Below are 10,776 nucleotides of genomic sequence, written 5' to 3'. Positions count from 1 at the left end.
ACACACAGGGCTGAGTTCAGCCTCTAACACGCCGAACAACACACACACACACACACACTACACAGGGCTGAGCTCAGACAGACACACACACACGGCTGAGCTCGGCCTCTAACACACCGAACAACGCCCCGAAGAGCGTGGAGTCTCTTTACCGCGAGAACATCCACCAAGCTGACTGTGATGACCCCGCTTCCCCGCTAGGAGCCGGAGGCCTTCTGAGGGGAGTGGGAAGTCAAAGTTCACACGCGGCCCGGGGAACTGTGGGAAACGTAGTCCAGGCTGGAAGGCACGGCCTCTCGAGAAGTCGCAGGCGCCAGGACCGCGCGGCCCGGGGCTGGCGCCGCGGAGACTCCTGGGAGGGCCGGCCGCGCGGCAGTGCGCAGGCGCAGACGGCTGGCCCGGGGCGGCCGGTGAGACTGGGCGGGGCGCTGCGGTCGCGGCGGAGGCGTGTGGCGGCGGGACTCGAGGGAGAGGCGGGGGATGGCCGTGGGAGTCGGGGCCCGAGGGCCGGGGAAGGCAGAGGAGGGGAGCAGGAGCCAGGCTCGGGGAGAGCCAGGAGGGGCGCAGGAACCGGGGCCACAAAGGAAGGCGGGAGCCCGGTTGGGGAGATCGGGAAGGGGACCCGGAGCCTGAGGCGGGAGGCTTGAACTGTTGCCCTTGTTCTCCGCACTGCACGTCTCCCCCACCCCTCCGACCCCCGGGGGGACCTCGGCGCGCACAGCGGGGGCTCGCTCTGTGCGGCTGTTTGTGTCTTTCGGCGTGTTACTTCGTGGACACCGGGGAACCGGTTGTTTGTAAAAAGTGATATTGTCCCTTTGTGCGTCTGATTTTTTTAATGAGGGCCACTTGGTGTGTGCCTGAGGCTGTATGCGACCGCGGAAAGGGTGATGGCTAGTAAGGGGAATTAGGATTCCTTGGGTAGAATTACGGGCTGTGTGGAGTAGTGGATTGCAACTTGTGTGGTGAGTGATACTGTCCTGAGCATGTCTCATGTTTTCGGTGTTTTGTGTGTACAGTCCACGGTGGCTGTGCGTGTGGGTCACTCAGACTGCAATGGAGTGGTCAGGGAACTGGTTGCATGACTGTCTAGTTAGGTATGTATTCTTTAGATTATTTTAATATTGACCATTTTAGGTGCCTGCACAATGTGATTCTGGTCGTTACACAATGGACTAAGGATATTTTTGGTAATCGAGAGGAAGAAGTAAGATGAAAATAAGTGGGTTACAAATTGGGCTGCTAATTGCACCAATAGAAGAAAAATGAGGCTTTCTACTCCCATAAAGAGTTACATTCTGGGAAAGTCATAGGGGCAGTTCGACCCTGCCCTGTAGGGTTGGTATGAGTGGAATCAACTCAGTGGCAGTGTGTGTTTTGGAAGATTGCTTGAAGGCAGTGGTAGAATGCTGACAGGATTCCCAGCCGATGCACCTCAAGCACAGCCAACACTCATCTGTCAGTGGTGGCTTGTTTATGCTGTAATGCTGAACAAATTTTAGAGTTTCTAGACTAAGACCAGGAAGAAAGGCCTGGCGGTGTCTTCTAGACGTTAGTCCATGAAAATCCTATGGATTATAATGGCCTTTTCCCGTGGTGTGTTGGGTTGCCATAAGCTAGAACTGACTCCACATAGCTAACAATAGAATTACATATAGGGAAACTCCATATAGACTAATGAATGATGCTGAAGTGTGTAAAATACCATCGGAAGTACATAAGGGGAAAAAAGCGTCCCATAACTGTCACTCTCATAATTGATAAACATTTTTCTTCTGCTGGATGAATTCCTGGGCAGTATTCAGTATTCTTGAGGTTATATGTATATGTTATTTAAACACAAGGTCAGTCTCTTAGTAAAATAAGCATTTAGTTAAATTATTAACTGTAAAAATCAATATTTAAAACTTGTTTTAAAGCAAAAATTTTCTGCTGGAAGCATGCACTGTGAAAGGATACATGACAAGCTTCTCCTCTAATTTGCCAACCTTTTATCTCCTTTCCCTCTAGGTGGGTGATGTCTGGCTAGAATTGATTGGGAGCTAAGAAATGGGAAGAGAAGTCAGGGACAATGAACTATTAACATGACTAGTACCATTATATAATGTGTAAGTCATATTTCCTCTCTAAGAAACCCCCCTTGCTGGGATTCTCCACATATGCTTCCTTTTTCATGAGCCTCACCTTTTTTTCCAGCTGCCTCTTAAATGCTTCCTCTGGGCTTGCAGCAGCCCATCCCCTCTGGTAGGCCATGTTATTCCCACTAGTCCTTTTAGACAAGATTCCATCCATGGAGTCCTCATTTAGATCTCTGCAATTTTCCCCTCTCAAATCCTATAGGCAGTATGTCCGCACAAAGTAAATTGCCCTTAAGGATTCTCATATTAGTTTGATTTCAATGGCATCAGGGTCTGAAAGACCTTGTTTGGTATAAGGACTCCCCCCTGGGTGCAGTGTTCTAAAAAAAGTTGTGTTCTTATGGAGAGACTCTCTTTGCTCAGCCTTTTCAACCTCTTAAAACAAGCATTTAACTGTAGCATTACAGTCAGCTACTTTACAAGATGTTACTCTAATATGGGAGATGCTGAGAATATTGTTTTGCTCACTATCTTTGGAACATCAGCTGAAATGGAAAAAAATTGTTTCTAATTTAGCATCCTATTATAAACAGGGCTGTGAGAATAATTTAAGAGCCCAAGAGAAGAGTAGCAAATGATACCAGGAGGTTAGGGGTAAGGGGAGGGGAGAAAGGGTGGAAGAGAGAACTGATGACCACCTCCACCCTCATCCTGAGGGGGATGAACAGCAGAAACCATGGGGGAAGGGAGATAGTGGTTGGCATAAGATATGAAAATAATAATCATTTATAATTTATCAAAGGGTCACAAGGATGGGAGGCAGGAGGGGGAAAAGAGCTGATACCAAGGGCTCAAATAAAAAGTAAATATTTAGAAAATAATGATGGCAACATATGTACAAATATGCTTGATGCAATTGATGTATGGGTTGTTATAAGAGCTGTAAAGAGCCCCTGATAAAATGATCTTAAAGAACCCAAGAGGGTTGGGAAGAAACATGAATAAATCATTTGGATTCATAAATATATATTTTTATATATGTATATTTGGAGAGAGATATATATGCATGTGAGTGTGTATCAGAAAACTCAAAAACATTTTATATGTACATCAAAATTATGATATATAAAGTTATCAACGTAGTAAACTGTATAATATGTAAAACATTTACGTTTTTCTGAAGGACCCAAAAATTAAAGCTTAAATAAATGGACAGAAAGACACAGACATGAGAAAAATGTCAAAACTCTACCATTTCATGCATTTTCATTGACATTTCAGTAAAATTTTGGACTCTCTAAAGCTCCTATGAGAAAATAAACCAGAAGTTCTAAAAGAATGAGATATTATAAAACTGACTCTTGGATGATTTGGCAATTAAGTGAAAGATCAGTGGAGCCAAGTATATAGCCCAGATATATTCAAATATGTAAGGAAAAGTACATGTCAAAATTGTAGTTTTGATCAGTAGAGGAAAGGAAAAGTACATGTCAAAATTGTAGTTTTGATCAGTAGAGGAAATATCGATTAGTGAATACACAATTGTACTAAACCAGAGGGCCAAAATAGTATGTTTTTTAAAGTATTTTTATATCAGAAAAACACAAAAGTCCAATGAGAAGCTTAAACATTATTTGCAATTCATACCATAGATAAAAGATCAATTTCTTCCCAAATAGCTAATGTCAATCTGGAATTTAAAGACAACCCATTAGAAAAATGGAAGATGCATAAGAAACGCTTCATAGGCAAGAAACTAGAAGTACTTCTCAAACAAGTAGCTTATCGTTCCTCATATAAGAAATATATAAATTAAAACTATATACCTATTAAATTGGCAAGCATAAAAAAGATTATAGCAACAGTATTTAGCAGAGCTGTGTGGTATGACAGGTTCTCAGATATTAACGATGGTAATATAAATTGATAGACAATTCTCGTGGGAAGCAGATTGAAAGTAGTTGATAGGCAGGAACTGCTTAGGTGAGAAAGATCATCTTGACAGGGAGAAGATCTTTCCCCAGATCCTTCCTGCTGCGCCGGGAGCGTCCGTCTGGTATTGGGAAAAGAAGAGAAAATTGAGCGCGTTCTCCCATGTCTATGTGGAATGCACAAAATGATGAAAGGGCAAAGCAAGGAGCATGGCAGCAGTTTTAACTGAGGCGTAAAGGACCTGAAAGGCAAAAGTAGTCTCCTGTGTCTTCTTTTTGTCTGCGTCTTAGGAACTGCCACTTTTCTAGAGAGAACCCAAAAGAAGACTTGGAAATCTCCGAGCCATGGCTCAGGTGAGGTGATGTTTGCTCTCTCTGCTGACATAGTCTGCCCCACGTTTGCTTAGCCTGCCTGGTCTAAGGAAGGGTTTCCCTTATTAGTCAGAGAAGTCTGTACCTTTCCCAAATGCTGCTTCTAATTTAACTGATGTTCATATATCAGTCTTCGTGCAGAAGCGGTATCGAAAGAAACATACACTGTCTCAAACTAAATGAGAATATACCACTGAAGGAACCTAACTCTTCCTCGGTTTCTCCTATGAAAAATTCATCTCTGTACAATCATCACAACCCAGGACATTTTCTTCATTCTTGTACTCACCGTTATTAGCTTCCCATTTCTGTCGTACCCCCAAGAAACCACTAGTCCACTTACTGTCTCTACAGATTGACCTCTCCTGGATCTCATATACAGAACAACATCTTTTTAGAAAGAACAAGTCATCTTTATTTCTGGATCTCTTGAATACTCTTGTTCTCCGGATTCTGTACCGAGTCTCTTTCAGGCTTTGGTTCCCTTTTCACAACCTCCCACTGTGAATGATACTCAAAGAACTTTAAACACAAACTCAGTCTTGAATAGCAAAACCTTCCCATTAGAGTTCACCTTCTGCAGTATCTCCAGACACTCCAAGCACATGTCCGTGTAACCTATCTTAGTCTTTTTTCTGCTTTTATTCAATCTGCTTATGGCTCCACTCCTTACCTTGGGTTAACATGCAACCCAAGTTAAATACCTCTCTTTTCTTCTTTTCTTCTAATGCACAACTATTTTGTGGCAAGTCATGTTTCTTATAACACTTCTGTCCCTTCCAATACCATCTTTTTTGAATGCCTATCTCATAGTGGTCACTTGTCTTCCCATTTAAAACACTTCAATTCATTTCTGAACCTCCAAGAGCACACACTAGTGCTCACTTACTTATCTTTTTATTTCTTATATTTTAGATCCAAAACACCTTAAAGGAATATGTAAAACAGTCCATTAAAAAAAAGAAAGGAGTTAAATGTCCACTAACAGTTTAAATTCAATAATTATTATTATTATTAATAAGTTTTAAATTATATATCTGTCTTATAAATTTTTGTTATATTTATCCCTAGGTAGTCTTGTTCTGATGCTATTGTCCATAGTATTGATTTTTATTTCAATTTCCATTTGTTCATTAAAATGTAATTGAAAATGGTAATTGATTTTTTTATGTCGACCGTTAGTCTCCCTAAACTAAATTATTCTAATATCGATCATTGTTTTCTACTCTTTAGAATTTTCTACATAATCATATCCTATGCAAATAATGACTTTTTGATTTTTCCTTCTTGCTTTCCAATCTGTATTATTGTTCTTTCTATTTCTTGTCTTATAATATTGAATAGTATGTTAGTCCGGGTTGACTAGAGAAACAAATTCATAAATACTTATATGTGTATAAGAAAGAGCTTTATATAAAAGAGCAATTGTATATTGAGAAAACAGCCCAGTCCAGATCAAGTCCATAAGCCCATTATTAGCCCGTATGTCCAATACCAGTCTATAAGTTCCACTTCAGACTCATTCAGCACATGCAATCATGCTGAATGCAGGAAGATCATAGGTCAGTAGGTGGAAAGTCTTGTGGATCCAGTGGCATTTGAAGCATTTCAGTGCTGGCATGGGTCTCCATGTGGCTCCTCCAGCTCCAGGGCTCTGGCTCCATCACTGTAGCTCCATGTGGCCTGCCAACAGTAATGTGTAGCAGAGAGTGTGTCTGTCCAGCCTCCAGGAGGAAGACCTGAGTTCCCAGAATCCCCAGGAGAAGACAATGCCCACACAGGCCTCATTGACTATGACATGATTGACAGGCTAGACTCCACACCTTTGCAAGTTGACAGATAATGTAACTGCCACAAATAGACATTCACTATTGTTGTTCAGTATAACACTGAACAAACATTTTTTCTGTATTCCTGATATTAATAGAATAGCATTTTCACTATTAGCTATAGGGTCTACAGGTGGGTTTTGTTCAGTTGGTTCTGACTCATAGCAACCCTATGTGTAACACAACCAAACACTGCCCAGTCCTGCACCATCACAATTGTTACGTTTGACCCAGTGCTGCAGCCACAGTGTCAGTCCATCTTGTTGCAGATCATCTGTTTCACTGACCCTCTACTTCCCAGAGCATGTCTTTTTCAAGGGACTGGCCTCCTGTCAGAGGAAACCAGCCTTTAACAACCAAAGGGTCTGTAGGTGCAATTGTACGGTTATACTATATAAAGATCATAGTAAAGTCATAGGCGATAGGAGACAGAATAAAATGAAAGGAGTCACACATTTTATGGTAGCATGCTCACCTCAGCCCCTCTTGGTGGTCCACGTGGAGATAGGAGGTGGGAGAAGAGAGAGCAGCTTTACTAACTTGGGATATTTATAGATAGCCTCAGACATACATATTCAGTGGTTACATACGTCATAAGGTTGGTGGTAACTACAGTAAGGTTCCTGAGCTCACAGGTGAGGAAACCTAATACCTGCATCGGAAGGTAGAGAGGGGGGCTAGGTGACACAATGGGAGGAGTTAACAACAGGGAGATAAAACCAACCACGTGCTCACTTTAAAATCAGCATAGCTGTTGGAGAATCTGCAGGAATGCTATTTAAAGCTGGATAATGTATTTGGACCTTAACTTACCAATGTGGTGGTTTTCCTACTGTGGAATACTAGCTTTCCAGATTCCCTCTGTTATAAGTTAGTCCTCATCATGTTTCCCTCAGTGTTAGTTTCCAACACAGCCTCTCCTGGAGCATTCTGACTACTTTTTCAGAGACAGATTTGTTTGTTCTTCTGGCAGTCTATGGTACTTTCAAAATTCTTTACCAACACCATGACTCAAATACATCAACTCCTTTTTAGTCGTATTCTCCAGATTTCACATGCATAGAAGGCAATACCAAGGCTTGAGTCAGACTCACCTTCATCCTTCAGTGACACCTTTGTGCTTTAACACTCTGAAGAAGTTCTGTGCACAGAATTCGCCCAGTGCAATATGTCATATGATTTCTTGACTGTGGCTTCCATGAGCATCGATTGTGGCTCCAATTAAATGACACCTTTGACAACGTCAGTATTTTCATTATCATGATTGGGGCTGGCCGCACAGACCTCTATTGGTTCCCTGCTTCATGCCAGTATGTTGCATTCATGTCTTAGCGCACCGGGTTGAAGTTTAGTCCCTCTCTCCTCCTCCTGTGGAGCTGTAAACAACACCCTCCCCTTGGGTGGGTTAGTGCCCTGTTCCTCCACCACCCGTGTCTTTTTTTTTTTTTCCTCTTTCCTTTCCCCTCCTTTTTAGTTGGTTGCATTGGGTCTGGCCCCTGCCATAGTACCTGGACCTTACCCCAGAGGATTTTTACTTTCTATACATTGATATGCAATCTATTCTGAGGGCTACAGTCCTTGATTTTCATCAACAAGTGCTTCAGGCCCGCCTCACTTTTAGTAAGCCAGCTAATAAGCCCTCCTCTGATCCTGATCCTATATTCGTCATCTACTCCAGTTTCTCTACTTGTTTGCTTAGCCTATAGATTGACTAACTGTAGTGAAAGGATGCAACTCTGGTGGCTTATGTTCCCAGATTTTAAACCATGCAGCATCCCCTTGTTCTGTTCAAATGACTGTCTCTCGATGTGTGTACGGTTTTTCGTGAGCGCAATCAGTGCTCTGTAATTCCCACTCTTCTCAGTGTTGTCTATAGTTTGTTGTTATACACAGAGCCAAGGCCTTTGCATAGGCAAAAAAACACAAGTAAACATCTTCTTGATCTTCTCTACTTTTTGCCAAGATCCACCTGATGCCAGCAGTGACATTCCTTGTGCCATGTCCTCTTCTGAATCTGGCTAGAATTTTTGGCAGCTCCCTCTTAGTATATTACTATAGTTGATTGTTAAATTTTCAGCAAAATTTTACTTGTGTTTGATATTCATGATATTATTCAATGCTTTCTGTCTTCTTCCAGGTCACCTTTCTTTGGAATGAGCACAAATATGGATCTCTTCTGGGTGGTGGTTCTGCTAGCCATCTGCAAAACTTCTTGGCCTAAACAAGAGCTTCCAATGCTGCATCAGCTTGTTGAAATATTCAATTGATTATTCTGGCAGGTTCTGGACCCTTGTTTTTCATTAACGCCTTTAGTGCAACTTGGGCTCCCTCCTTCAATGCCATCAGTTCTTGATCCTGTGCTACCTCCTGAAATGGTTGAGCAATGACCAATATATGTATTTGGTACAGGGACTCTATTCCTTCAACCTTCTTTTGATGCTTCCTACATCATTCAGTAGTTTGTAGAATCCTTCAATATTTTAACTCAAGGCTTGAATTTTTTATTTCTTGCAGTTTGAGATAGGCTGAGTATGTTCCTCCCTTCTGGCTTTCTAACTCCAGTACTTTGCTCATTTTATTGAATTCGTTGGTCTTCTCATGCTGCCTTTGGAAATTTTATTTTTCATTCAAGCCAGAACTTTATTAATCATAGAAACAGTACAAATTTAAAACCAAACTGCAGTTACTCTTTTGAAACACCAAAAATAGGTTTTTGTTTTCAGATGGTTACATTGTTAATTACATAATAGCATTTACAATATCATTACTGTTGCTCTTCAAGCTTCAGACTGCCTTTGCTCTTGATACATTTGCTTGTGACATGACCAATTCTATGTCCTTAACTTCCACACCTGTTTCATCAGCCTCTTCCTCTTCACGCTCCTTTTGTACAATTGGAGTTTGGGTGTTCTCTTGAATGTTTGAGACAGCTTCACCTTGAACTTCTCAGCAGCTGCTCGCTGCGCTTGCTGAGATAAATCCTCCATCTTGGCTTCTCCCGAAACTGTGTAGGTATCTGCTGGTTGCCTGCGTGCATCCTGTTCCTCAAGTTCTAGTACTGACTCATCACTGGCAGATTCTGTTCCAGATCCTGTCTCAGCCGGGGCGTTAGAGTGAACCAGCCTCTGACCACTGCAGGGTCCGTAGGCATAATTGTACGGTTATAGTATGTAAAGATCATAGTAAAGTCATAAAAAACGGGAGTGATAGGAGAGAGAAGATAAAATAACGGAGTCAGACACATTTTATGGTAGCACACTCACCTCCGAGACTGCCGTGGTCTCAGCAGCCAGGTCTGTGCAGAGAGAGGGAGGAGGAGGGAGTATATTTCTAACCAAGGTTTATATAGACTTAGGGGGCATACAAGCCCACCTGATTGTAGGTAACCACATACGTAACAGAAAGGGGCTGTCCAATAGGCATACGCGTGACAGGAAGGGGATGAGCTAGGGGTGTACACGCAATAGGAAGGGGAAGGACTAAGGGTACACATTTGGCACGATGGGCAGATCCTGGATTCAAGGATAATCTAACTGTGATCCTGGCTTGACTTTCTCTCCAGGGAAACACTATTCCTTATCAGTAGGGTGTGAGCCCCACCTACGGTGGGATGGACAGTAGTGTCTGCTCTAGATGGGTGATGCCTTCAAGAAGATAACCTCTAAACAGCAGACCTCCCACCATGCACTAGCAAGCAGGTGACAGACAAGCTGGGGAGAAACCTTTCTGTATCCCACACCTGGGGCTGTGGCAACTCCTGCTCTGTGGCAGGGACAGTTTCTGTGGCTTCACTGGGCAGTTTGCACAGGGAACGCAGAACCAAGATGGCAGAAGAAAGAGAGCAAGTTGGAGCCCTTTTGAAATTTTCTTGGGAAACATTTTACTTCAGTATTTCTTCCATTCACTTTAGCTACTAGATGATGTAGATGTTCAAAGACAAAGTACAGAATCTCTTCTGACATCCACTTTGGTCCTTACTCTCTCTCTTTATCCAGCTTATCTATATACTTTTTCCCCCTCTTTTCATATATATATTTAATAATTTCATTGGGAGCTCTGGTTTTTGTTTTCTTCATGTATGATAGTCTTAATGTAATCCCACAAAACAGGTCTTCTGTGATTAATGTTCAGTGTGTCAAATCTATTCTTGAGTTCTATACTTGTTTTTCTTTTTTCTTTTTTTTAATTATTTTATCGGGGGCTCTCGCAGCTCTTATAACCATCTGTACATCAATTGAATCAGTCACATTTGTGCTATGTTGCCATCAGCATTTTCATTTTTAAAAAGTTTTAACAGTTTTGTTTGTTTGTTTTTAATCATGTTATTGGGGGCTTGTACAAGTCATCACAATCCATATATACATCCATTGTGTCAAGCACATTTGTACATTCGTTGCCCTCATCATTGACAAAAACATTTGCTCTCCACTTAAGTCCTTGGCATCAGCTCCTCACTTTTCCCCCTCCTCACTCGCTCCCCCCTCCCTCATAAACCCTTGATAATTTATAAATTATTATTTTGTCATATCTTACCCACTCCCTTCACCCACTTTTCTGTTGTCCATCCCC

The 10,776-nt window shown here is 42.1% G+C and overlaps 1 protein-coding gene across 7 annotated transcripts in view; it reads left to right on the top strand.

The window, feature by feature from the left end:
* The window catches only part of LOC123522002 (zinc finger protein 567), an 88,842-nt gene that overhangs the window by 64,479 nt on the left and 13,587 nt on the right, over positions 1–10,776 (top strand). For 2 of the 7 annotated variants that reach the window (XM_045292867.1, XM_045292864.1), the window contains exons 1-3: positions 727–1,094; positions 2,008–2,105; positions 4,298–4,360. The exons of 1 other annotated variant lie outside the window; for it this stretch is intronic. In XM_045292867.1, coding sequence (XP_045148802.1) covers positions 4,352–4,360 — 9 coding nt within the window. In that variant the 5' untranslated portion in view covers positions 727–1,094; positions 2,008–2,105; positions 4,298–4,351. Of the gene's footprint in view, positions 1–726; positions 1,095–1,333; positions 1,842–2,007; positions 2,106–3,190; positions 3,505–3,548; positions 4,361–10,776 lie in introns of those variants that run through there. 4 more of the 7 variants (XM_045292868.1, XM_045292865.1, XM_045292869.1 and 1 more) reach the window with 3 other exon arrangements.

This window comes from Echinops telfairi, unplaced genomic scaffold (assembly GCF_000313985.2).
Source record: "Echinops telfairi isolate 266 unplaced genomic scaffold, ASM31398v2 ScPeMD7_655;HRSCAF=1070, whole genome shotgun sequence".
Lineage (NCBI taxonomy): Eukaryota > Metazoa > Chordata > Mammalia > Afrosoricida > Tenrecidae > Echinops > Echinops telfairi.
The sequence above is the reverse complement of the archived record's forward strand: the minus strand, read 5'-3'. Positions and strand labels throughout refer to the sequence as shown.